Genomic DNA, 27,956 nt, shown 5'->3' with positions numbered 1-27,956 from the left:
TCAAACATCTATCGTCTTTATCTCCCCTCCTTCTTTTTTGTGTTTGTTACTCTCTTGTAACACCTCTAATTTTCAGCACTTATATGATCTTATTGTTTTGCAAGTGCCATAAAACGCTTACTAAAACTAAAACTAAACAGCCCCTCTTATTGAATGCTCCTCGTGATGTTTCAGGTTGTTGAGATGAGCCAGGAGGAGCTGCAGTCTGGTGGAGTCACCGCGGACACATTGTCCCTGGACACGGGGCTACAGCAGGCCTTCAGTCAGGGGGTAAGGGATGGAGTCATGGTTATGCTTATAATACATGAACACTAAGGGATGGAATCATGGTTATGCTTATAATACATGAACACTACAGCAGGCCTTCAGTCAGGGGATAAGGGATGAAATCATGGTTATGCCTTTAATCAGGTATGCCACTTTTCCGCTTTTTTTCCGGTATTTCTGGTATTTTGATCCTGATCCACTATTCCGTTATTGAGATTGAGATAGAATCTATGTACACCCTTTGGGTTTCAAATTGATATTCCTATGTTAGCGAGACCGTGGCGCGTGGATTTTCAGCTATTTAAAAAAAAAGTTGAGTGCATCCCTGTTATAATATATGAAGACTTACAGGGGAAAAACGACGGTAGTCACAAACTGAAAATTGTGAGGGAACCAATTTTGAATGCTTGTTGACTCATAACTGTATTTCTGTTCAACTGTTGGTTGATTATTGTTGTTAGATTTCCCATTCAACATCACCTAACAATAAACCATCAGTCAAACAAATATGAAGTTATGAGTCCACAAGCTTTTAAAATTGGCACCCTCACAATTTCCAGCTTGTGACTACCGTTGTTTTTCCCCAGTGCTCTTCACATGGATACAGTCTAGCCCGCATGTATGGAAATCTGGGGGAATGTGGAGTTGTGTTGCTATATATGGGCTTTAAATACAAAAAATATTTTATAAGAAAAAATCCGGGATCTGAAAATCAGTTTGCTGTGCTTGTTTTGCTATGTGAGTGCTAGACGGTACAAGGACAAAAATATAGTTGCCTTTCTAAAAAAATCCTGAGGTTTTGTTTTGTTTAGTTCATGATTTATGTTTCGATGTGGGCAGTGTTCCTTTCCAGAAAGAAATGCCAGGACATGAACAATTTTTAATTGCTCTTACGAGTAAAAAAGTGTTTCTAAATGACTTGGGAGAAATGTTTGATTTTAAGCTTTTTGGTTGGGATATTCAGTGAATTTTTAGATTGTACATCTTTTTGAAAAACTGGCCAAAAGGTATGCTTGTAGGGATACAAATTACTTGAAACATAGACTTTGAAGCATGCTCCTCTTTTTATATGGCTACTGAAGAGGACTGCAAGAGGATACATGTTTGTCCAGGATGCACAGTCCTTTGTGCAGTAAAGTCTTTTGAAAATCAGAAATATATTGCCACAACTCTATCTCAGACTTGCTCAAAATAGGCTCGAACTGACGGCTATATAGGGTAATGCAGGCCTGTCAGCTAAATCACACTTTTCTTCAGACTTAGCTTCATTTTATTTGCCTAAAGACAAAAAGATGATAGAAAAGACCACCTCTGTGCCAAATCTCTTCAAGCAGACAGATAAATGGATCTCTTCTCCCCCCCGTTATCTTTCATTCTAGATGTTTGGCCACAACTTCACACTTGTGAACCAGCAGCCTTTTGTTCAACTCATCAGCCAGAGCCAGGAGGACAAGGGGCGGGATCAAGGAGAGGAGAACATTCCAAGGGTGAGTTTCTAAGTGTGCTTTGTATGTGTATTTTGTGACTGCTCAGTGTAAGGCTTCTGCCATACGCTGTTTTGAAAAGTGACATATGCCTCATGCTGTTTTGAAAAATGACATACGACTCATACGCTGATTTGCAAAGTGACGGATGATGGAGTTGTACACTGAGCGGTCAATGTGTTATCAGAGGACTGATGAACCCTATGTGGCATATGGAGTGATGGGAGGGGAGACCGATGGTGGACCAAGACTGTTGAGATGGGGTTGGAAATTGTGGGGCAAAGCTAGACTGCAAGGCTTGCTAACCTGAACTTCTCTGTTGGGGTGTGGGCTTTATGTGGTTTATTAAGTTTGAAGTCCTGCTATGTCGCCCATTGTTAAAAGTTTTGTAGGTTTATAGAGATGTAGATTTGTTTAAAATTTTGACATCATTACTCCTTTAACCCTATTAGAAGGAATTCCCAGTCAACTTTTAATGCACGAAACCCCAACTATGCCAACTGCTCCTGAAAAGTTCCATCAACTGATAAATGTTTTTTTTGTGAATTGGGTGTTTGTTACTAAGCGTGTAATGTCTTCTTTTTGTTCAGCTCTGGTGGGAGGAAGATAACACCGTAGAATACTCTTTTTGTGGTTTCTCACAGGGAAGAGGTATTTTGAGATGTTCTTTTTTCGCTCCAGTGTATTATAACTTTCTTAGTCATTACATGGCTGTCAAAGGGGTTTGTATTTGTCACAGGTAAAAGTGTGTGGTAGCAGGAATGTGATCCACTGAATCTCTGTTGAAAAGGTTTGTGTCATAGATGGTAGTTATATCCCAAACTGAATGTTCTTTGTAATGTATGTTACCAAATGAGAACTGGTGGAAAATCGCCCAAGCTGAGATCATATTTCCACAAAATTGCACCAGCAGACAACCCAGATCTGGCCTGTCGAGCCTGCAAGGAGGAGGAAGAAACTATGGACTATGTTTTCTTGAGATGTCCTGCCAACTATCGTGCCAGAACCCATCTGCTGGGACATTTCAGTAACCCACTCTCAGCACTTTTTAAGGACCCCCGAGCGACTGTTGAGTTCCTGCGTGCTGTCGGCATCGCTGACCGTTTATGACGCAACAGCGCCAGAAGAAAGAGAGAGAGAGAATGTATGTTTCACTGCTCTTTGATTGACCCGTCTCTTGTTGTGTTGTTTCTCTGCAGGTTACTGTGCAGCTGGAAGGTCAGCTGAGTGCACAGGTAAACTCCTCTCTGTCCCAAGCCATTACAGGACAGAGTAGCTCGCAGTTCACAGACCAGGTAGGTTGGCGGGTGCTCTGGTGTGGTTTGCTTTTTCTTTCCTATCAAACATCTATCTCCCCACCTTCTTTTTTGTGTTTGTTACTCTCTTGTAACACCTAATCTTCGGCACTTATATGACCTTATTGTGTTGCAAGTGCCGTAAAACATGGACCAAAACTAAAAAGACCAGGTTTGTACATGTAACCAGGAAATGTGCACAATGTCTTGTATATGCTTGGGGGGGGGGGGGCTTTTCAAAATTTATAGTGTTTGATATATATATTATTCTGAGGAATAAGATGCAAATTCAAAAACTTTGTAAAATGATGTTGTTTTGGCTTTTGTGTTTTGATGTTTTGATCCTTTAAAAATTTGAGCTCAATGATGTGTCAAGTTAGACAGAAGTTTGATGTGCATATATGTTTTGTTTTAAATTTTTATGTGGATATCCCGTGAAATGTTTCTATCACATCGTAATCTTTGAGATTAAAAAAGGAAAGTGGCTATTCTCACCCGCCGGAAGTTCTCGCAAGATCAACTCCTCCCCTCTTCTCTCTCTCTCTGTCTCTTTCTGAATACTGTCTATCGGTGTGCACGATCAAATTGACCGAAACAAAGTTTAAAAATGATGTTAAAACACAAAAGTAAATTAATTTGGTTGTCTACAAAGATGCTACGGCTATTTAACTTTTCGAATCGAGCCGAACTACGCGGGTCGCCATTTTGTTTTGCCCGGAAATTCTCGCGCTACTCCTCTCTCTCTTTCTCTCTCTCTCTCCACTGCCCACAGACAAAATTGTACGCTTTTAGTAGGCTACAGTTGTAATGGAACGTTTGTTCACGGCACAGAATTCTACAATTTTTCTGTTATCACAGTGTAGAATTCTGTGGTTTAGGGTGAACGCAAAATTTGGTGAACGCGCACCGGGTGAGAATAGCCACAAGACTCGCCTGCACTATTCTCACTCCGGGTGAGAATAGAGGTGGCCTTAAAAAAGACAAATAGTCAAGCTTTCCTTTTTCTTTCATCATATTTTTCACAAATAATCATTGTTTGCCCACTTTATCTATTCCTAAGTAGTGTTCATTGGGAATGCAAGCGATAAAAATTTTAAAACTCTAAAGAATTGAAGAGGGCAACTCCACCAACTATAGAAAAATTTGCAGCTTTGCCCATATGTGCGTGTGTGCCAAAAGAAAGGTACCAAAAGTCGGGTTTTAACCATTTTGAGTTAAAGGTTGTACCTAACGGGACATTCAATGCTGAACACAGTGAATTTTGAATTTTTGAGATATCTCAAGTAGTTTTTGAGATATTGTACATTTTGCGAGGTAGGGTATAAAGATCTAATTTTGAGAAAATAAGCTTTTAAGTTTAGAAAACGTAAAAACTTGAAAAAATTGATGATTCAACTGTTTCTAATGTATTTATTCATGGGGGTGTAATCTGGTCCTTGTCTATTGGTAAATGGTTAAGAGTTGGAATATTGGAGGTGGAATTGTCAGCTGTAGGGAGTAGTATTTTTTGTTGTTTGGGAAGGTGCTTACACTCTTTTCCCCAGTGGGACTGAATGAGTGAGCAGATATAAGATAGTGTGTGAATGATGTTACCCATTTACCCTCTATTATCCACCGGTGAACCGAAATGGTGTATTTGAATGAACAGGATGTTCAAGGGTGTTAATGTGAAATCTTCTTAGGCCTGGGTCAGGAAAGATTTAGAGATAAGATAGTGTGTGAATGATCTTAACCATTTACATCCTATTATCCACCGGTGGACTGAAGTGATGGATTTGAATGAACAGATTGTTCAAGGGTGTTAATGTGAAATCTTCTTAGGTTGGGTCAGGATAGAGATTGAGTTAGTAAGTTTTCACCAGCTTTTGTTTTTATTTCTGTACTTGTCAGGCGACGACGTGGAAGCCCAGTGTCAGCACTAGTGTCTTGGATACGACCTTCACTAATCAGTCTGCTGTTATGTCTGTTATGTAAGTGATGTGTCTTGCTTGTATTCCTCTGTAATAAATGCTTTATCCATTGTCAAAAGTTTCCATGTGTCCTTCTCAGTAGGTGGGTGGTTGGCGGGTGCTCTGGTGTGGTTTGCTCCTTCTTTCCTATCAAACATCTGTCGTCTTTATCTCCCCTCCTCCTTTTTTTGTGTTTGTTACTCTCTTATAACACCTCTAATCTTTGGCACTTATATGACCTTATTGTGTTGCAAGTGCCGTAAAACTCTTACTAAAACTAAAACTAAACTTCTCAGTAGCACTTTTTGCTTGAGAAAATTTTGATGTTTCAACTTCTCTGACATAGATTTTTATCATTTCAATGCATAGCGTTGGAGATGCAAAATTTTTATAAGGGATATATAAGGTAACATGTCCGTATGAGCTATGTATTTAATCATTCTAATGATGAGGAAATTACTGCTTCTTCTATTACATATAGGGACATTTTGGTTTGCTTTCAATGAACTGACCAGGTTTACTTTTCGTATGTTTTTATGGTTTGCTCTAGTATACTTTTCTGGTTTGCCTTCAGATAGGTGACCTGATTTGACCTACTCTTGTAAATCATCTGTTTCTACTGTCCTTTTTCATGAAAATGATTTAAGCACTCTTTTTTAAATTTCGTCTCGCAATGTTAAATGCTCTTGTCTTTTCCAGGGAGGACCCTGGGGAGGTTCCTCAGGGTAATGAGGTAGAGGATGATGTGGAGGAAGAGGAGGAAGATGAGGAGGAGGAAGAGGAAGGTGTTCTTCAGGAAGATGGGTTAGGAGAGGATGGAGAACTCGACCCACAACAACAACAGCAGCAGCAACAACAACAGCAGCAACAGCAGCAGCAGCTCTCCTCTCTAGACAATGGCGTCTCCGGTGTGGGGCACCGTGGGTTCCGGTGTCTCATCTGCTCGAAAGTCTTCAAGAAGTCAGGACATCTGACCATCCATATGAAGGTAAATATATAGTGCACATTAGCCCTATCCCTACGCCCTGGGGTCATTTTGTACCCCTGGGGCTGTATTCTTCGCATTTTAGAATACTTCTTGTATGAAGATCACTGGGAAAGTTTCAGTATTTCTCAAAAAATCATTTTGACTGACTGCTATGCTAAGCATGTAGATCGGATTAACGAGTAAATTTCCTCTTTGAATAGTGGCGGCACAGAGTTCCCCACGTCATATGTATGCGATAGTAAAATATGATGTATGGATAGGGTTAAAGCTTATAGAAAGTATAGAATATTAAAGGACCCCTTTCAAAAACTAAATGCTTCTTCCATGCTAGAGTATGGGGTTAATTTTTCAGTTCGGGTTGGTGGTAGTGGAAGTTGTTTGGGAGATTTCAATCTAGAGATAGAGCTGCTTAAAGAAAGAAGCTTGTTGCTTGAGAATATTCCTGTTGCGATTTTTTGTTGTTTAAGATTCTAACCCAACTTCATTCATGCTGACATTGAAAGTGATGATAACAGAAAACTGTATGTTCATAAAACAGCTCTTGTCCAAAGTTGCTGATTGGTTATTTTGGCTTTTTAAAAAGTTTTGATAAGAGTAGGTCATAAAAGTGCCTATGATTAGAGATGTTATAAGAGGGTAATATGCAACCTCAAAAAAAAAAAAGTGGAGGGGAGATAACGATGATAGATATTTGATGGAAAGAAGGAGAATACCACACTTGAATACCTGCCAACCATCTACTTTGTATTTTTTTGCTGACGATGCCTTATAACTGCCCTCGATCTTCCTTCCAGCAACAACACCAGTCAGGGGACGGAACGTTCCAGTGCACAGAGTGCCCTAAATCGTTCTCTTCGGCTCTGGTGCTGAAGAACCACCTCCGCTCCCACACGGGCCGCTCCCACATGTGCCCGCAGTGTAGCGCGGCCTTCACCTCCAGCGTGATGCTGCGCCGACACATGATGCAGCACACCACCAAGAACTACCAGTGCCCCATGTGTAACGAGCAGCTCAAGAATGCCGCACAGCTACGGAGACACCAGAGAGATTGCCAAGGTTAGCAGTTGTGGCTATATTATCTCACAGGTTTTTTTTTTAGTATGAATAAATTATGAATGTTGCAATAGCCCTGGTATCACATGACGGTCACTTCAGGGGAACCCACAGTGTTGAGTTCCTGCATGCTGTCGGCATCGCTGACCGTTTATGAAGCCACAGCGCCAGAAGAGAGAGAGAGAGAGAGAACCCACAGGGAGTACGAGGCAGGGGTAGGCCATGAGAGACATGGATCAGATGTGTGGAAAGGGACATGAGAGAGATGAAGCTCACTTGGAACGAGCTAGGAAGGATGGCCCAGGATAGAGATAAATGGAAAGAGCTTGTATGTGGCCTATACCCTGCCTGGGGTGAAAGGCATTGATGATTGATGAATAGCTCTGGTAATTTGAGAAAAATAGTAAAAAGAGTGGGAGAAAAACTCAGTGGAAGAAATTTACACTTGATATTTCTCTCATGTTTTTGTAGTTACTCTGTTGACATTAGTTGCCTCTGGTCAGGCAGACTGACTCATAAACACAAAATTAAGGGTTTTGAGTGGCACAAATTCGCCCAGATGGGAATGGATGCCTAGCTAACTAATGTCGGTGTGTTATTGATTGAGTGCTTGAAAAATGATAGCTTGCTCTGAATACCTCTCGCAGAGCTGAGAATGTCTCAAGTTGTCATACACCCGTCTCTGTTGAGAAAATAATACATTTTAGCTCATCAACCCGATCTAGGAGTAGGGGTACAAGCTTTAACATGTATGTGTTATTATTATATTCACAATCTGACACCATACAGGGAAGACAAAAACTACATGCTTAACGGTGATTGTCTGAAAATGTACAGAATGTTAATTTTAAACCTTTTTGTTTTGGATGGTGTGGTTGGCCACCTTCTCAATTTACTTCATGAAATTTTATTGACTTTATAATGCTAGTGGTGCCGTAAAACACCTAGTTTCCAGAAAGACATACTGTGCTGACTAATCTTTTATGAATTAAGGAGAAAGTCTACCTTTTAATGGAATAATATTTTAAAGCACTCTATCCTGAAATTTAGATAAATGCATATTATTCAAATATTGAAAAGTCAAACAATTTTCTTTCTCGTAATCACTCATTTGTATCTTCCTAAAACATAATTAGCCAAAAGTATTTGTTGGCTGTGATCTTCGCCTTTATCAGGGAAGTGTCCGTTCATGTAGTCTAATTTAGTAGTACCTGCAATTATTGTGTCCCCCCCCATTGTAGAGTGAATTTTGTTTTAAGGTGCGGTTTGTCCTTTAGTACTGATTTTGTCATCGTCGGACATTGACATAGGAATTTTTATTATTATTATTGTTATTATTATAATTTTTATTTTCATCATTATTATTATTATGATTATTATTATTGGTATCATGTCGTCAGTGAACCCGCCAGTGGTCCAGAATGTGGTGGTCAAACAGAATGACGAGAACCAAGCTCCTAAGCGCTCCTCAGGATCGCGGCGCAGATTACTGCTACAGCAACATTACTTCTCCCCGGAGCAGGTTTCTATTTCGGAGAAGATACTCATGGAGTCTGCCTCGGAGAAAGATCGGATTAGTATGCCAAAGGTTAGTGCAGAGATGAAAAGAAAGAATTGTATGATGTACTCTAATTTAGAGGATGCGGTGGCGGAGCGGTTAGTGCGCTCGTCTCCGAGGTTCGAGCCTCAGTTCGGACACGCTTTTTTTTCCGCCCCCTCCTGCCCACCCAGCAGTAATGGGTACCTGACTTTGAGTTGGGGAAGTAAAGGCGGCGTGGAAAGGAACTGGCCACCCTACCACAATATGCTGAAGGCCCAGGAAGTTGTCTCACTAACAAGGCAATCCCCAATGTCCGGACCGGATGTGGGAACAACTTTTACTCTAATTTGGTCGTAAGTGAAATAGGTGCTTGGGAATAGACACCCTTTAAAAGGGATGTTCAGTACATATTTTGTTTAGAAGTAACGTGCGAGACCTTTGCTTTAGAGTAACCCCCCCCCCCCCCCCCCCCCCCCCCCCCCCAACCTTGATGTGCAGGATCATCTTTAGTTAGTATTATTTTTTCTCTCGATGCGATGATTGCTTTTTAATTAATGTTTTTGGGGGGGGGGTGGGGGGTATTGATCTACCATGCTTGAAGTGAAGCAATTTTTTGTTGTAGCTGTGTACTTGTACTCTGCAGATGTAACTCGTTGTCGTTTCTAAAGCAGTTTTTTATTTGAATTTTCGTCATATGTTTAATCGTGATTTTTGAGAGAAGTAGATCTTACATTGTTGTCCCACTCTATTTTTCTTCAAGGACTTGCAAAATCAGACGGTTCGAAGAGGCCGGTTTGCCAACATGTGCAATCATTGTCCCAAGAGTTTTAAAAAGCCCAGTGATCTACAGCGACATCTTCGGATACACACAGGAGAAAAACCCTTTGTTTGTAATGAGTGCCACAGATCTTTCACCGTCAAGTCTACACTGGATTCTCATATGAGAACTCATAAAGCTGGTATGTTACTAAATTCTTCTCACTTTAGGGAACACTTAATAGGCCGAAGGAACTTTTTTTGACTCAGTATTATTAGTATGTATGCTTGTTGCATGAACCAAAACCTTACATAAAAAAGGTTGAAGGTTGGTGTTGGATGTAAGTTTGGTCTCTGTGTCATGAACTAAAAAATATTCTCAATATTTTCAAAAGGGATATGATTACGGGAGGGGGCTGGGTGGCCATTGGTAGTCGGGTGAATACAAAACATTCATGCACCAATGCACCATGTTGTGCAAAGATGGCAAATTTAAACCCCTTGAAATTGTTCAAAATTGAGATTCTGTTGAGATGCACAAGTACACCTTCAGTGTGACCCTGAGCTGCAATTATAGCTATTTGACCCCAAGTTTTGATACCTGCAAAGTTATCGGGCAGTTTGTTTAGCTTGCTTTGCTGCTCATGAGGAAATTGGTTATTTCAGTAATCTGTTCCTATTTTTACTGATTATCATTTTTACGATGTCGTCTTTGTTGTCAATTATTATATACCAAACCTTCTTCCATATCAAACAACTATCGTTCTTGTCTCCCCATCTCCCTTTTTATGTTTGTTACTCTCTTGTAAACACCTCTAATCTTTGGCACTTATATGACCTTATTGTGTTCCAAGTGCCGTAAAACACTTACTAAAAGTAAACTTTCTAAAACTCACACTTCTCTTTTTGCTTTCAGCTGAGAAGTCATTCCTGTGCCATGTGTGCAACTCCATGTTCTCCACCAAAGGCAGCCTCAAGGTGCACATGCGCCTGCACACAGGCGCCAAACCCTTCAAATGTCTCCACTGTGACCTACGCTTCAGGACCTCAGGGCACAGGAAGTCTCACATGGCTGCACACTTTAGACGTGAGTGCAGCGTAGAAGTCATGTCTCGTGGTCTGTGTAGACATTGTCTTTTGTTTCTTGGGACTGAAAAGGACTACCTGCATGTTTTGGAGCTCCTTTTTTCTTTTGTTATCCCTATCCGTATGTTGTATTTTACTATCGTATCCATCCGAAGTGGGGAACTCTGTGCCTCCACTTTCCAAAAAGGAAAATTACTCGTTAATCCGATCTGCACGCTTTGCATAGCAGTCTGTCAAAATGATTAAAAAGATCTTCGTACTAGAAGTATTCTAAAATTTGAAGAATACAACCCTGGGGGTACAAAATGACCCCAGGGCGTACGGATAGGGTTATACATTTCAGTAGGATGTCAGTTGGCAGAAAGTTACACTTGGTACTGGAAATGAAAAACCCTGAATCGTTTGTTTGTAAAAATTATATTACTGCAGATGTTTTATTATTTCAAATTATTATTCCTATTGCCAGTTCCGCACTAAAATGTTCCAAAAAAGTGTGATAAAATTTAATTTTGCCACTATTCTAAGTAGGGAGCAAAGTAGCGGAACCAACTAGTTTTTCATGTTTACGAAACTCAGCTTTGGTTTTTTCAGCCGAGGCGACGACGAAGAAGAAGGCGCCTAAAGCTGCGGCCCCTCAGCCTCTGTTACAGACCTCACAGGACAACGCTGCTGTTCAGCCCCAGATGTTTATCCTGACCGGCGGCCAGCAAAACAATACACAAGTGACCAGCACAGTGACAAACCCGGTCAGTGATTTGGTAGTACTTCTATTTAACTAACTCGTGCTGTTGAGTTGTTCTGTGTTTTCACATGAAAGCTAAGGCTTATTCAATGAAAGCGTTTTTCACATCTGTAAAATGAAAAGCTTTACTTTATCTGAGCCGAGGAGAGTCTTTCCTGCACTAGTTTTAAATGAATTAAAAATAAACCTTTATAGGAATAGGCTGATCACATAAATGCTATCCAGTGCTGGGGAAAAAAGCAAAAGGACCAACGACAAACAGAAACAACAAAACGTTAATAATGATAGAGTACCTACCAATGGTACCCTCCCACTGCCTCTGTGGATGCAAAGTGGACATTAATTCCCAAGAGATAATCACATCAGTCGTATTTAATCATTGTTATAGGCATAGCTGCCACTTTTCCGCTAAATAGCGGAAACTCCGCTTCATCTAGCTTTTCCCCCAACGTTCCTCCTTCCTCCGCTGGACCGCTCTTGGTCGCAAATTTCATACTTTTTTTCCTGCGGAAAACACCGAACCGGGAGAGAGACGAAAACGCGGCTTGCGCATGTCCGCCCGTAGCTTTCTACTTCCGTTCTTCTAGGCCCAGTGCTAGTTTCACAGTGTTTATTGTTGTGGAGCAGCACAGTGTCGATCGGGCATCGGGACGTTAGCGCGCCGAGTTGTCATTGAAATTGGCGGAAATTCGAGAGAAAAATTGATGCAGAATGCAAAAATAAAAGGAGCTGGAATGAGAAAGAAGCAGCTGGTGTGCAACTTGAAAAGTTCATTAGAAAATTGAACTAGCTGTTTTTTGCGAAAGAAATCGCGGCCCGCGGCAATCCTGTACCATTGCGGTCCTGTTTGTTTACATGACGGCTATTGTGGCTGCTGTGGAAGTGAATCTAGATCTAGATCTAGAAAATCTATCTCTAGATATAATCTTGATCTACACATATTTAGATATATCTAGATTAGATAGCCTAGGCTATAATTTTAATTCAGTTTAGATATCTAAATAAGAAACACACTACAGGGGCACTAAATGCAAACGGGACCGCAATTGTACAGGAGTGCCTGCATCCTTGATCCGATACTGCTCTACGTCTATGTACAAGTTTAAAGTGAAAGAAATCTCTTTATGAGACACCAGCTGGCAAAAAACACTGGATTTTTAGTCACCAAATCCAAACCGTGTCAAATTTACTCGAATGCTTGTTAGTCAACTTACTGCCTTTATGGTTGTTTTTTTATTTTTTAAATACATTTTAATTCAGTTGCCTATGGTTAACAATATGACAGTTTTCCCTTCCAAAATCGTAGGCTAGATTTTCCAGTATATATTGCCTCTGGATCTCACTGGTTTCGGAGAGCGCGCGTACGCCTTCGCGTGAATTTCCTCCTTTTAAAAAATTTCTGAGTGGCAGCTATGTGTGGGTGATTGCTGTGTGCTTTGGTGTGGTGTGCTACTTCTTTCTAAACAAACATGCATTGTCCGCCTTTCTCCTCCTTTTTATGTATTTGTTACTCTCTTGTAATTCGTGTTATCTTTGCCCTTATATGACTTAATTGTGTTGCAAGTACATCAAAATTCTCGCTACCCCCTGGGGCAGTGCCACTGACTGTAGTGTCTTTAGGCCATTCTCAAAGGGGGGACATTTCTCGTTCAAGCACAGTAGAATTGTAAATGGGCTGATTCATGTCACGCTCATAACTGTGCCTGATCCGCAACATGGAACGGCTGCTTTTTCTTTCCTAATCATTACTATTGTCATTTTCCTCTACTTCTTTTGTATGTTTGTCACTCTCATGTGACCCGCTATTTGCGGGGTGCCTTGATAGTCGAAGCAGACCTTGTGCTGTTGAAGCTAGAGAGGTGAGCAGAGTAAGTCTGGTTCCCTGTAAGGACTTCTCTGTTGACACTCACCCCTTGGCGCTCATATGACGTTATGCAGTTGCAAGCGTAAAACCCTCTACTAAAACTAAACTCTCTCTCTCCCCCTGCACCGACCCGACAACCCCCCCCCTGAACACCACAGCTGTGTATGCACCATCACCACGCACCACCAGTCTGACCCACACTTTGGGTGCCAAACGGCTCAGAACTGGCATTGTCATCTTGGCTCTTATATGACTTAATTGTGTTGCAAGTACGGCAAAATTCTCACTAAAACAATTTTTAAAATCCACAATCATTGCTAACTTCAGGTTCTTGCGGTGGAGCAGCAGCCTTTGGCCACACAAGTCATGGGCGTGGAGCAGCCGGCCGTGGGCTCTCAGGTGATCAGTGTGGAGCAGCCTCTGTTGTCCGGCCAGGCCATGATGCCCGTACAACTGGCAGTCAACGACGCTGGCGCAGCTGCCAACGCCGGCCCGCAAGGACTGCCCACACAGGTGCGTGTACTCTCAGTGTCATTTGTGACTTAACTTTTTTAACCCTCTTGGTGGGTGGTTGGCGGGTGCTCTTGTGTGGTGAGCTCCTTCTTTCCTATCAAACATGTATCGTCAATATCTCTCCTTCTTTTTTATGTTTACTACTCGCTTAATCCCAGCGGAAACATCACAAGACAGTCACTGCAGTGGAACCCACAGGGAGCTCGAGGCAGGGGTAGGCCACGAGAAACATGGATGAGATGTGTGGAAAGGGACATGAGAGAGATGAAGCTCACTTGGAATGAGCTAGGAAGGATGGCCCTGGACAGAGATAAATGGAAGGAGCTTGAATGTGGCCTATACCCTGCCAGGGGTGAAAGGCTCTGATGATGATGATGACTCGCTTAATAACACCTGTAATCTTTGGAACTTATATGACTTAATTGCGTTGCAATTGCCGCAAAACTCACTAAAAGACTTGAGCATAACTTAATTCTTGGCTGTTACTGTGTTCTCAGGTTCTCCAAGGTCTGGACAGTGGCATCCAGCTGCACATCACCGCACCTCTCAACCAGCTGGGCCAGAGCTTCCAGCTGTCTGGCCTTGACCCTGGACTGCTACAGCAAGCAGTTAGTAACATTTTTTTCCATCTCAAATGTTCATTAAATTTTGTATGTGAACTACTTACCATCTTTATATATATATGTGAGAGAAGGACAATTTATAGAAGAGGATGATTTGCATCAAAAGGGAATCCTGAAAATCATGACTTGCTTAATGTAGTAGGTCAGAGTGTTGGTGTCTTTTAGATTTTTGTCAGTGTTTTTGGTTTGTGTTTAATTTGAACTTTCTTTAGCTTTGTTATCTCAGGTGTGACTTAATATTTGTTTCATTATGATAAATTTCTTTTGACCTTCTTTACAATCTAGGTCCAGATTGACGCCTCAGTGTTCCAGCAGCTTCAGCAGAACGGTTTCATCACCATAAACCCCAGCGGCATCCAGCCGACCTTGACAGCTGACCTCTCCCAAGTAGGCGTGGAATTGGCGGCCCAGGGAGGCGTGGTCGTCTCGTCAGCCCTGCCGGTGAACTCGGACAATCTGATTGGTCAGAGCATGTCCAACCCTGACGCCATGATGACTACGCAGACTTTACAATCGGTGGATGGTGAGGATTGGTTGTTGCTGCGGGAAGCTCCTGTTAAATTAACTTTTTGTCAGCCGGAACTCAGAGCAATATTTCCCAAAATATCGATGCAGAATTTAGTAGTTGAATGGCCCAAGTTGTGTTGGAACTTTGCTCGCATGTGTTATTTCAACTATCATGGGAGTAGTATCGATTTGGCATTCCAACTTGAGACATATATATATGGACACCGCAGGAAAATTCTTTAGTCAGCTTGGCAGTCGCCGTGGTGATTTGTCGCAGATCCCAATTTTTTTTCAACAAATCACTGTTTTCCCCCCTGAGATCCTGGTTTTTAGATTTTAAAGAGTGGCAGGTCTGATTATTAAACGAAATTTGGTGATATTCATTGATTGTGTTGCTTGCGTCAAGGTGAGGTTACATTTCATTAAATAACTTTTTTTCACCAGCCTTTGCTGTCTCTGACTAACATTTTAAAATTCCTCTTTAAAAGACCTTTCCAATGACATTATAAAATACATAATCCTTTGATAAATTTCACCCCCCCCCCCCAACCCCCCCCAAACAAAACCACCATTGGGAAAGTGGGAAACCTGTAGGTCCTCACCTTGAAATCCGACACAACCCAGGCATTGTTTTGTTGACATCTCAGCAACAACTAACTTTTTACTAAAGAGTGTGTGATAATTGGGTGTTCCCCAACCGGTTGTTTGTTGTAGTTCTCTCAGCGTGGGTGGTTGGCGGGTGCTCTGGTGTAGTTTGCTCCTTCTTTCCTATTAAACATCTATCGTCTTTATCTCCCCTCCTTTTTTGTGTTTGTTACTCCCTTGTAACACCTCTAATCTTCGGCACTTATGTCATGACCTTGTTGTGTTTCAAGTTCCGTAAAACACTTACTAAAACTAAAATCATCATTTTTGTCATCACGGAGCTCTGTGTAGGGTGTTCCCCAACTGGTTGTTCATTGTTGTTTGTTTCTCTCCCCCCCCCCTCAGGTTCACAAACTACGGAAGGTCTGATGGGACAAGGTGTCCCGGCGGCCTCGGATGGCCTCATCATCCAGATGCGTAACTCGGAGGGTCTGCTGGTGCACCAGTCCCAGCCGGGCATCTCGGTCCAGGCGGACAGCCTGTTTGTCCCCACGGCCTCGGCCGGCTCAGTGGTCAGTGGTCAGCACCTGGAGAGCAGACAGTCCTCCCAGGAGATCCTCTCTCTGCCTGTTCACACCTCGGCTCAGGTGAATGCTTTGTCTCTTCCGGCCGTACTGAACGGTCAAGCGTAAACGTTTTCTGAATTCTATTCGAATGTCTGTCTTCTTAACCCTATCCGTAGGCCCTGGGGGCATTTTTTACCCCCGGGGTTGTATTCTTCACATTTTAGAATACTTCTAGTACGAAGATCTCTTTGAAACTTTCAGTATTTCTCATTTTGACAGACTGCTATGCAAAGCATACAGATCGGATTTACGAGTAAATTTCCTCTTTGGAAAGTGGTGGCACAGAGTTCCCCACGTCGTATGGATACAATAGTAAAACATGACGTACGGATAGGGTTAATTACTTAACAATGTAGGAAGTGGCATTAAACTCGCACACGTAGCGTTAAACAAGCAGATGGGTTGTTGTTGTTGTTTTCAAATCCCTTTAGCTGCAAGCATTTCGCTCTGGCAGCGCAATGCCTCCCTCAAGTAACCACATGTCCTTGTCATCTGGTCAACGCCAGAGTAGAGCAGGCTTTGTAAGCCTGTAGGTGTGTGTAGGAGTTTGCGTTGAAGAACTGCCAGGTTTGGGCAGTGAACGTCACCTCTGTAGTCTCCTCCTTCAACGGCTTGGAGTACTGACATTGAGTCAGAGAAGACAACAACATCCCCTGGTGTTACTGCGCCTTCCAAAAAGTCTTGGGTGATTTGCTCCAGGGTCTTTACTATGGCGATTCTCTCTGCGTCATAGTTAGAGCTGTATGTTCCACATGGGCCAAATGGTTGGGTCTGCTTCTTCTCTCCAGGGTTGTTTCGATATTTGATGGTAGATCCGTATCGAGCATTGAAAGCAGATGGGTAATTTTTATCCCTTTCTCAATTCTCAGATCTAAAAAGTGCAAGTACTACGTTTGCATTTATATGTATGCCATCTATAACTTATATTGTAACCAGAACTTTTCTCAAAAGATGGCTAAGGACCTAGTTGTTGTCTCTGAGGTATATTTTTTAATTTGAATTGAGGTTTAGACTTAGAGTTTTTTTAACGGGACTTTCTTTTTATCAGATTCATGTTTAAAAAAATGATATATGGACCTGACATTGACTTTTATGATAAAGCTATTTTTGAGTAGATGTGGTCCAAAATTCCTAATAAAGTATATGATGTAGGCTGGATAAACCCAACAGTGTACTGGAAGATGGAGAAATTTGTATTATTAGATCGAAAAAGAAAACCAGAGTAGAATTATTGTGAAAATTGTCAAGGCTTTTGCTTTTAGCTGTGGATCTATACAACATCAACGTAACAACAACACATTTTTGGCTACGTTTGCTTGCTGCCTGTGCTTCTTGTTAAGGCTTTGTTGAAGGCTGACCTGGCTGTTACGAAGAGTTGCAGTTGGATATCCCCATGGGTGATCTTTTCACCAGTTGTAAGGAATGCAAATTTTAAACGTGATTTGGAAGCTGAGCATAATGATTCTAATAAATATGGACTGCTTAGTGTAAGACTCCACCATACGCCATTTAGCCCCTCCAGCCCCATGCACGTATATTTTCAGCAGCTCTTGTACCTCCCACTGTCCCAAGAGCCTATATTCTCAGTTTAGGGGGTACTGAATTTGCGCATTTTTCGAAATTAACAAACCTAATTAAATGTTAATTTTCATAATATTTGTTCATTTACTTTTAAAGATTGTTATATGTTATTATCTAAACCTCATAACATCACTTTTTTTAATGCATGCCTCTTTTTCTGAAATACTACTGTATTGGCTGGGACTGGGGTTTGGGAGTGCAAAAAAATGGCTGGGGCTGGAAGGGTTAAAAAGGTTAAAAAGTGATGTATGATAGAGTTTAACGATAAGGAGAGTGTAGGTGTCCATGTGAGCTGCCGTTAGCTGAAGTCACTCTTATGTTCTCGGATTTGCATTTTTCCAGTTTTGTTTGTGTCCTCGGTGGCGGAAAGCTCTTTTTCGTGGGTAAGGCGGGTGCTCTGGTGTGGTTTGCTTCTGCTTTCCTATCAAACATCTATCTTCCTTATCTCCCCTACTTCTTTTTTATGTTTGTTACTCTCTTGTAACAGCTCTAATCTTCTGGTGCTCATATGACCTTATGCAGTTGCGAGCGCCGTAAAACTTCTACTAAAACAAGAAAAGCTCTTCTCCTGACACAAATTGTATGAGATGGCCTTATTCTAGGTTCAAATGTGTTCTAAAACAAATTGTATCGGTAGCCTCCTTATTTTGGGTTCGGCATATTTCATGAAGCACGTCATGCTATGTTTTGGTTTTGACTTGGTTCTAATTAGATCTTCATTGTGCGTTTTCTCAGGTGATGACCCCTCACAGAGTCTCTGACGCCCTCCTCGGTCAGCCGTCGCCCAGAATGCACACCAGTGCCACAGACTCTCTGTTGGGTCAGTCGGTGCACACCTCTCAGGACAACTACCTGAGCCAGGGGGCGGGGCAGGTGTCCGACGCTATGCTGGGCCAGGACAGGCTCATTGCCACTAGCATGTCGGTGTCGGACTCTCTGATTGGCCGACAGCTGTCTCACGGCATCGTGACCAGCGACGCTGTGATGGGCAGTGCAGGAGAGCACACCATTCTACAGGGAATCCAGCTGCAGGTAAATCATTGCTGGATTTTTTTTTTCTCTATGAAAATATGATATATTAAATTTTGAACTACAAAGATTTCACAAATCACCGACATAATAAAACACTTACTAAAAATATAATGACACCATCCAAGATGTCTGCCTAAGACAACCACTTTTGTTTAGGGCTTCTTCTTCTTCCTTGTTCTCGATGACGGTAGCTAGACCGTCAGTCCGGCACAAACTGTGCAGTCCACTTCAAATCTGAGAGACTGCCATAGAGCTTTCTCTCAAGAGGGGTCACATTCTGCCACGTCTTTGTACGAAGGGTCGCACAGCGCAAGCAGTGCTGAAGGATATGGTTGGCATCCTCTTGGTCGTGTCCACATTTGCAGATCGCGGACTTTGCTACTTTTAATTTAGCGTGCATATGGTGTTTGAGTGTTGTGGCCACAATGGAGTCGGAAAGATTGTGACCTGGTCTGCTCTATTTAGCATGTAGTAAGAGTCACGTCTGTTGTGACTAGGGTGGGATCTTTTCCATCCGTTTCTTATTGCAGATTTTAGTAGCGTTTCTCTATGACAATTTCAGCTATTTTCCAAATTTCTGTTTGAAATATATGGCATGCCAGTTTGTTTTTTAAATATTTGGTAGGTGTGGTGACATTTTGTTTTGAGTTTGAAATGTTTTTTTAATGTACAATTAATTGGAAATTGCAGGGAGAGTAGTAGTCTTCTGTGATTGTTTTGTGAAAATATCGCCATCTATTTGCCATCAGTGTGGCTGTTGGCAGGTGCTCTGGTGTGGTTTGCTACTTCTTTCCCATCAAACATCTATAGGTGTATCTCTCATCCCCCTTTAGTTTTGTACTCTCTAGTAACTACTAAAACTAAATTCACCATCAACAATAATGTGTAGAGCTCTTGTTCAATGTTGTCTTAATCATCCCACCTCTCCCACTCCCATCTTCATCCAACTTGGGGGTGATGTGGGGGGAGGGGGGGGGGGGATTATTGTTTTATGAATTTTACCCAAGAGGTGACCCTCAACTTCATAGTTAAACTTGACTCCCTGTTTTAAGTTGTGACTGGTTCCTAGCTTATGAAGATCTAGTCCTGTCCACCTATGTATTAAGGAAATTAGTTTAGTTAATCTCTGTACTTTGTCTGAAGCTTAACAGTATGTTGATGTTAGGCAAGAAGCTACTATTTTTATTTCTATTGAGAAACTGCAGATTTTGAATGTTTTGTCTAAACTTTGGACTGGTCTCTCCACAGCCGGCCTGCATGTCTGATGGTGTAAATCCAAACGTGATTGTTCAGTCGATGGAGGATCTGCAAGGTCACCAAGGGGTGAAGGGTCAGGAGTCGGAGAGTACAGCCTATGTCACAGTGGATGGACAGGTAAACACAAAGCTGATGTGTGTGTATGTGTGTGTGTGTGTGTGTGTGTGTGTGTGTGTGTGTGTGTGTGTGTGTGTGTGTGTGTGTGTGTCCCCCTGAGCTTATGCAGATTCATCTAAGAAATAGCCTTTTTACGGATTGTATAACAGTGCTTTCACAGTGTCTGTCTCTCATGTGTTTTGCCTCTAATTTGTCTTTGCAGCGTTTGGCAGTCCAATCTGTGAACATCCACCCCAACTCAGGCACAAGTCTGGGTCTTGTGAAGATGGAAGAAGTTGAAGAGGAAGACCAAAAATTTACCCTCTCTGGAGATGATGCCCGCATGGTTCACATTACACAATTGGTGAATATGTTTCTACTGTTTTTGCTGTTGGTTGTGATAGTATGACCTTTAAAGAAATGTGCTTGAAAAAAAAAACTTGATAAAAAAAAATTAAATAAAAAAGGGGCAGAATTTTATAATTCCCCCCCTTGTCTTTTGCAAAAGAAGCTTATTTTCACACAGTTGCAAATATCCTCGATGAGTGTCTTGGATTTTGTGAAAAAGTAGTGTCTTTCAGCATTATGATATTGACATTTTTTTTCCCCGCTCTAGGACCAGAATCCAAGCATGGGTCACCATGGTAACCCGCTAGATGATGATGAAGAAGATGAGGACCAGGAAGAAGTCGACACAAACGCTCTCATCCCTACGGCTGAGGTGGTGAACCTGGCTGAGCAGCAGCAGGAGGGTACAGAGCGACAGCATATCTGTGGGGTATGTATAGTGTGTTAGTGTGGGTGTGTGTGTGTGCGTGTGGATGTGTGCGTGTGGATGTGTGCGTGTGTGTGTGTGTGTGCGTGTGTGTGTGTGTGTGTGCGCGTGTGTGTGTGTGCGTGTGTGCGTGTGTGGGTGTGTGTGTGTGTGGATGTGTGTGTGTATGTGCGTGTGGGTGTGTGTGCGTGTGGGTGCGTGCGTGTGGATGTGTGTGTGTGTGCGTGTGTGTGTGTGCGTGTGGGTGTGTCGGCGAACGTGCAGTCGGGACATGTTGGAGAGTGCTGGAATGGGATAGGAAATAGGTGAAAAAATAACTTTTGGGCTGAGGCTTGCTCTATTGAAATGTTTTCATATCCGAACTTTGTGATGATGAAAGTTTGAAAGCTTTCTTGTGCTAACTATCCAGGAACGACATTCCTTACTATTTGAAATAGATTTTACACAATGTTACATATTTTCCCCTGTGGGTGGTTGCTGGATACTCTTGTGTGGTTTGCTTCTTCTTTCTGATCAAATATCTATCGTCCTTATCTCTTCTCTTACTTTAATTTTATGTTACAATCTGGTTGCACCACTTATCTTTGGTACTAATATGACTTAACTGGATTGCAATGGCTGTAAAACTCTTTCTAAAACGTTTTTCCCTGATCCCACAGATCTGCTACAAAGGCTTCAAGCGCGCAGCTCACCTCCGAGAACATATGCACACTCACGGCCCGGGCCCGGTGGCCAAGAAGCCCAAGGCCACGCCCCATCGGTGCAACGTGTGCCAGAAAGCCTTTCAGAAGCCGAGTCAGGTGGAGAGGCACATGAGGATACACACAGGTGAGTGATAAGTTGCGGTCACGTCAAAATCTGACCCTTTAGGTTTTCCGAAACAGGTGAAAATAGGGGAAGAACCAGTGGAGTCACATTTTGAAAATTATTTCTGGTTATATCCTACGGAGGTTGCATGATAGTACTGCTTTATTATAACGTAACACTGTCTTTGTGGACCAATGAAAGGCCTTTGACAGAGTACACCAAGACAGATTGCGGACAGTGCAGGAAGAATACGCAATCTGGAAATCATTGTGGCACTCTACAGTGAAGTCCACTTATAATGAGTCTTGAAATAACGAGAAGTCTGTTATAAAGACACTATTCTAAAACCCTGTTTTCTGTACTTATTTATCTTTGTAAATAAAATACTGCTATAGCGCAATCTGACAAACACGCGAGTCGGTTATAGCCGAATATTGCTGCTGCTGTGCACAGCCCATAGGCCAATTATGAATATTTATTAACTTCGCCAGTTGAGAAACTTGTTGGTGATCTAACGAAAAAAGGAATGGAAGAGCCCACGTGTGCCAACAAGGCCGGAGCGAATGAGTGGGGAGGTTGTGGCATGCACAGACAAGCAGGGCCAGCCTAGTTTAGATTATCTAGACCTACCATGTCTCTCACTTCTCCGATGCGGGGATGGAGAGGTCACAGTGGTGTGATGGATAGAGCGAATATGTGACGTAGGCTGGGTGTGGTGTTGTGTACCACTTGTGCGCAAACAAACGGAACGCACCACAGAGTGTAGTAGGGTGGGGAACAACACAGCAGGCGAGTTGGCCTAGAACCCTTGCTTTCGGATCGCCAATGCCGAGCTGTCAACATTGCTAACGTTAGAGAAAGAAACCTGATTTGAGTTTTGATCAAGTAAGACATAGAGTTCTTGTTGAACAAAATCATCATCAGGGGAGATAATAAAAAGAAATAAACGGAACACCAAACTCAGAGATTTGGCCTACTTTCCTTTGATTTTATTACTGTATCCCTTATAATGAGAGTCCTACTATAACGGACATTTCGCTCCAGTCCCCTCCCTCTCGTTACGACAGGATTCCACTGTTTGATAATGGCAAAACAATAGTAAAGACTCCACTTGGAAAAGCACAATAGTCCAAGTAAGATCAGGAGTAAAACAAGGATGTGCTTTATCCCTTTAACTCTTTTTAATATATATGTGGACAAAATAACAGCAAAAGCTAAACCAGAAAACACGATCAGTAAGCTTCTGTTTGCCTGTGATCAGAGCATACTAAGCGACGACGAAAAGACACTGAACAAAAGCTGCAAAGATCACAACATGAAGATCAGCACGAGCAAAACGGAGGCAATGAAAATCATCAAAACACCAGACCCACTCAACATGAGAGTCGACATCAGCAAAGTCATGCAAGTTGAAGAGTTCAAATGCACCATTCAAAAGGCGGAACTTGACATGACCTTCTTAATGTCTTTTGAAAGGTTGTGCTAAGTGTACCCAAAGATAGTACATAATAAGATGGTCCACTCAGCCAAAAAAGTGTCCGCCGGAAGTCCGCTCTTTGCTTCAGATGGCGCTGCAGTCTGTTTTGAAGCTCTCTTTCGTTTTCCGGAAGAAGAATAGGAATAGCACCTCCTTGCGTTCGCAGATTGACTGCTGTTCATCAGCAGTTTGGGTTCGTTCAGTGCAGAGTTTTAGTTAAAAAAATTTTTTAATGACCTCTCGCCTTTCATTCTAAAGTCAAATTAAACGAAGAAAACAATAACCCGGAAGAGGTTTTTTGTCAGCATAACCATTTTAAAAAAGTGTTCTTCCGAAATTTATCCAAAAACTTGCTAGTTTCACTTTGATTTTTTAAACTCAAGTAGGGTAACTCTGTTTGCAAAGGGTGCGCATTTGCGAAGAGGGCGCCACCGAATTTTGAGGACACTTTTTAAATTGACTCAAAGAGAGGAGTGGCCCCTCTTGTTATGTAGACTCTTTGGTGTACCTTATGATAAAGGGCAAGGGTCTGTGAGACAATGAATCGTTATCTTTTTTTTGGTAAATTCTCACAGACTGTTGAGAGTTTGAAATGTGTTTGAACGTTCTGATTTCTTTACATTCATAAGTGACCACGCATATTTCCGATACAAAACTAAGAATAAATGTTTTAGCAGTCATTGTCTTTATTCGACACAAGTAATTCATCTCCACCCATGTATTCACACAGTTTTGTGGGCCTAAAAAAAATAAAAATCGCATATCTTTCTTGGCTGTATGCAGGCTGCCACAGACGCAGCATAATTCATAGACAAATGCAGAGTACCTTTCTCTTGTGTACTAAATGGTAAAGCATTTATTACTACCCGCGCAGATTTAAGATTTCTCGTGGTAACAGACATGATACTCGTAGTCAGTTTACCACTGATTTTGGAGAGATCTGTCAAGCCATTTTTAAGTAATCAATAATTTATTCATAAGTATCTATCTGAAATAGAACAAATTGGGTACCCTACAAACACTTGTCTAGAGCAAAAACTAAGGCACTGAAATTAACCATTCTAACACAGAGTAAATCTCAAGACATTGAGCTTTTAGTACATCAGTGTAATGGTTTGCTGTGTGAGGTGGGAAAGAAGTTATATCGTTTCAAACATAGATAAAAATGCGAAATTCTTAACGAACACTGCCAAAGTAGCTTCAGGACTCATAAAATGTGTGACCCCTGAGCAGGGAAGCGCCGGCGAGCTGCTTAGTCCCGCTAACTAAAAGTAACAGAATTGGGCGAAAAGTGACGCCTTGTTGTATTTCCAGGTGAGCGCCCCTTCACCTGCAACATCTGCTCCAAGGCCTTCAACCAGAAGAATGCGCTGCAGGTACACCTGCGCAAGCACAGCGGGGAGAAGCCACACGCCTGCCAGTACTGCACGGCCAGTTTTGTGCAGAGTGGAAACCTCAAGACACACATCAAGAGGGCCCACCACGCCGACATGGTCAGCTCCATGAATCTGGCCCGCTCTGCTGCCGGGGCCGGGCCCTCTACCAGCTCCACCGGTGCCGCAGAGTTCCCGGGGAGGAGCGAGCAGGGGATGGGCGAGGGTCAGGGTGGAATGGGTTCAGAGGTCAGCGTAGGGGTCGCTGGGGTTATGGAGGCGGAGGGTATGGATTTGGCGGAGGTGGTTGACCTCTTTGCTCACTGAGCAGTTTCCCGGTGGGTTGATGAAGGTGGATGCGTGTAGACAGAGTGTGTTCGTGGTGTGTGCTCGACTTCTTTGCTCACTGAGCAGTTTTCCCGGTGGGTTGAAGGTGAATACGTGTAGACAGTGAGTGTGTGGTGTGTGCATGAAAGTGCATGGATGTATGTGTGTACATACATTTGCTTTTTCTCATTGATACTCTGATGTTGTACATATGAAACCACTTGTGTGCTTGTTACGTGTGAGTGTAATTTATGCACGTTTGCGAATACTTGAATGCTTACAAATGCACACACTGAATTGTTTTACTGTATTGATGTCTCACTGATATCTTTATGCTCATGCCAGCCATGTAATGATATACAGGGAATGTGTACACAGTGATGTGTGTGTTCAAAGTTTCTGCTGAGAGAATGGGATATGGTGCTCACTGAGTGTTCCTGATTGCAGTCAGATATTTTAAATTTAGCTTCCTCCAAATCTGCTAGCCTGTACCATGCTCAATAACCTTTGTGAATCTGATAGAAAATGAATTTGTCGTGCGAGAACAGACATTTTTCACCTCTGAAATTTAGGGATATGGGTACCTAAAAAGAGGTAAGGGGTTTAATTGTTATCAAATGATAATGATTATGTTTCACCACTTCATGAGAAACCAGTTAAATTATGGTGTCCTTATGTCGAAAAGTGATTTTTGTCAAAACCTCCTGTTTCGATACTTCAGCTATTGCCCTCAATACATACAGTGTCACACACACACAAAAAAAAAATATATATGTGTGTGTGTGTGTATATATAGCATTGCTATTTTATTGGCAAGTTTTCTCCAGAAGCACAGGTTTTTTTATGGCAAGTCCAGCATATGTGTCATGACGCGATGAAATCAGGCTCTTGTCAATTTTGAGGCATGTTGAGTTATTGGTATCATCTTAAAGCTTGTGTTCATTTGTCTTGCTTTGGATGAAAAAAATATCCATTTATCTTGAATAGAAGTTGAGATATTTGCGAATGAAAGAGATTGGGGATCACCTAGTTTCAGAGGTAAAAATTATTGAGAAAATGGCCGCTGAAGATTAGTTATTTCCTTAGCTTGAGAGTTCGTGGAAACTGAAAATTAACATTTTTGGTGCCTTTAACCAACATTTTTCAGAAAAATCCACAAAGAAATGTGTTAATAGGCGTGAAAGGTGTTAAGCCGAAAAACAAAAATTCGATGAAAATTCGCAAACCCTTGGAAAAATGCCAGTTTCTTCACTTTGATTATTTTGACAAACGCCTGATTTCACCATGTCGAGCCACGTATGATCCTCATTAGGACAGATGAATATGATTGAACAATTTATACTGCTTTGTCTGTTTAGCATGCTGTATATTTGTAAATTGTTTCTGTACAATTTTGTAGCTGTACAAATGGTTTTCAGTTCTGTAAGTAAATGTAAGATATGGAGGAGAAGAAATGTTTTTCCTACCCGTTTAGCTGTGATCTATGTGACCATTTGATCTCAAGATGACAATGCCAGTTCTGAGCCGTGTGGCACCCACAGTGTGGGTTAGTAGACTGGTGGTGTGTGGTGATGGTGCATACACAGCTGTGGTGTTCAGGAGGGGGGGTTGTCGGTGTCGGGTCGGTGCACGGGGAGAGAGAGAGTTTTAGTTTTAGTAGAGGGTTTTACGGCGCTTGCAACTGCATAAGGTCATATGAGCGCCAAGGGGTGGGTGTCAACAGAGAAGTCCTTAGACGGAATCAGACTTACTCTGCTCACCTCTCTAGCTTCAACAGCAGGTAGGTAAAGGGTTCAAGTGTCGCTTCTTGCACAGAAGTTTCTTGTTTTTTGGCCTGTTTTATGAACTTTTATGGCCATGAATTACACAGCTTTAAATGACTGACAATTAAACAATGTCATTTGATATTGCACAGTTTTAAATATATCTATTTGTTTGATGGATATTATATTTTCCTAGTTAAAACATTTTAGGACGAACTCAATATAGTTGGTAACATGGGTTTTTAGCTGATGGACATATTTTGTTGATTTATAATGTGTTAGAAGTGACATGTTTTATGACACTGTCCGCCATCCGTGCTGTGGCAAGTGCTTTGCTCTGTCACTACTGCACTGCTTTCTCATTCCTTTGTTTCTTTTTTACTTTGATAAATTCCAAACACAGATCTGAGAGAGAGACTTCTAAAAGACAACTTTTACTTTTTATGATAGTGGCTCACTCAGATGGCCGCTGGATCAGAAAGGTAAAGTATGATGTCTGTGGCTTCTCTTGCAAAACTAAGGGGGATGGCAGAAAAGTCTTAGGTAACGCAACGTCCCAAGTCAAACTGTTTTTGTGAACTCATTTGGGTGTAGGCCAGGTGGTTTGAATTGTGGGAACAGTGGCAAAGCGATCCTACACAGTTGAGAAATGTTGAATGAGCTTATTTAAGGATACTTTTTTGTTTATAGTAGAGGTTTTACGGCTCTCGCAACTGCGTAAGGTCATATGAACGCCAAATTTAAGGATAAGGATAGTGAAGAAAAAGCGATTGAAAGTAGCCCTGATGATGATGGCATTTAGACAAGTGAGATAGAGGGGGCAGTCGTTGTGATGGTAGTGACAGAGGTGAAAGTTTGGAATTGTTTCCTCAGCTTAGTAGGGGCCTGCCTCCTCAAAGACACACTGTGCAGGGGATAGATCCACACTTTTGAGATGGGTGGGTGCTGGTCAAAGAGCTGCCTGGTCTTGTTACTGGTCAATGTAAATAAACAAGAAAAAGGATTGAGAGAAAAATCTAATAATACGCCGTAAACTGAGACTGATACAGGAGTTTCACAGATAATTCTTAATAAGTGTTGCACTTTTTACTGTTGTGCCCTGGCATACAAGGTTAAGCTGAAAAGTTGCAATATCAACTTGGACAAGGCAAGGGGAAGCACTCCTGGCAAATTTGCATGGTAGGTAAAGGGTTCAAGTGTCGCTCCTTGCTCAGAAGTTTCTTGTTTTATGGCCTGTTTTATGAACTTTTATGGCCATGAATTACACAGCTTTAAATGACTGACAATTAAACAATGTCATTTGATATTGCACAGTTTTAAATATATTTATTTGTTTGATCGATATTATATTTTCCTAGTTAAGACATTTTAGGACGAACTCATTTATTGCTGGAAAGAGGGTATGACTGCGTAGCAGAATGGTAGTTCCAAAGGGACATCAAATCCTCAGGAAGGTGCTGGCAATGTTGGTGAGGGGCCAATTTGAATACAGTTTGTAATTGCATACAGTGATGACTGTACTCATAGTAATTATGATAAATGTACCCCCCTAGCTTTCTGTGATATAAAGAGATTAAGAAAATATGAGGC

General features: G+C 41.9%; 1 protein-coding gene across 1 annotated transcript in view; it reads left to right on the top strand.

Moving 5' to 3' along the window:
- LOC101857031 (zinc finger protein 236) overlaps positions 1-25,635 on the top strand; it is a 49,573-nt gene extending 23,938 nt beyond the window's left edge. The window contains exons 17-36 of the mRNA XM_005100730.3: positions 175-270; positions 1,647-1,754; positions 2,951-3,046; positions 4,937-5,016; positions 5,695-5,983; positions 6,778-7,039; positions 8,437-8,624; positions 9,337-9,535; positions 10,249-10,419; positions 11,010-11,164; positions 13,352-13,537; positions 14,035-14,145; positions 14,446-14,683; positions 15,658-15,899; positions 18,195-18,491; positions 19,740-19,865; positions 20,068-20,208; positions 20,461-20,622; positions 21,279-21,447; positions 24,218-25,635. Coding sequence (XP_005100787.1) covers positions 175-270; positions 1,647-1,754; positions 2,951-3,046; positions 4,937-5,016; positions 5,695-5,983; positions 6,778-7,039; positions 8,437-8,624; positions 9,337-9,535; positions 10,249-10,419; positions 11,010-11,164; positions 13,352-13,537; positions 14,035-14,145; positions 14,446-14,683; positions 15,658-15,899; positions 18,195-18,491; positions 19,740-19,865; positions 20,068-20,208; positions 20,461-20,622; positions 21,279-21,447; positions 24,218-24,603 — 3,702 coding nt within the window. The 3' untranslated portion in view covers positions 24,604-25,635. The remainder of the gene's footprint in view (positions 1-174; positions 271-1,646; positions 1,755-2,950; positions 3,047-4,936; positions 5,017-5,694; positions 5,984-6,777; positions 7,040-8,436; positions 8,625-9,336; positions 9,536-10,248; positions 10,420-11,009; positions 11,165-13,351; positions 13,538-14,034; positions 14,146-14,445; positions 14,684-15,657; positions 15,900-18,194; positions 18,492-19,739; positions 19,866-20,067; positions 20,209-20,460; positions 20,623-21,278; positions 21,448-24,217) is intronic.
- The last annotated feature ends 2,321 nt before the right edge of the window (positions 25,636-27,956 follow it).

Source organism: Aplysia californica, unplaced genomic scaffold, assembly GCF_000002075.1.
Source record: "Aplysia californica isolate F4 #8 unplaced genomic scaffold, AplCal3.0 scaffold00258, whole genome shotgun sequence".
NCBI classification, from domain to species: domain Eukaryota; kingdom Metazoa; phylum Mollusca; class Gastropoda; order Aplysiida; family Aplysiidae; genus Aplysia; species Aplysia californica.
The sequence above is the reverse complement of the archived record's forward strand: the minus strand, read 5'-3'. Positions and strand labels throughout refer to the sequence as shown.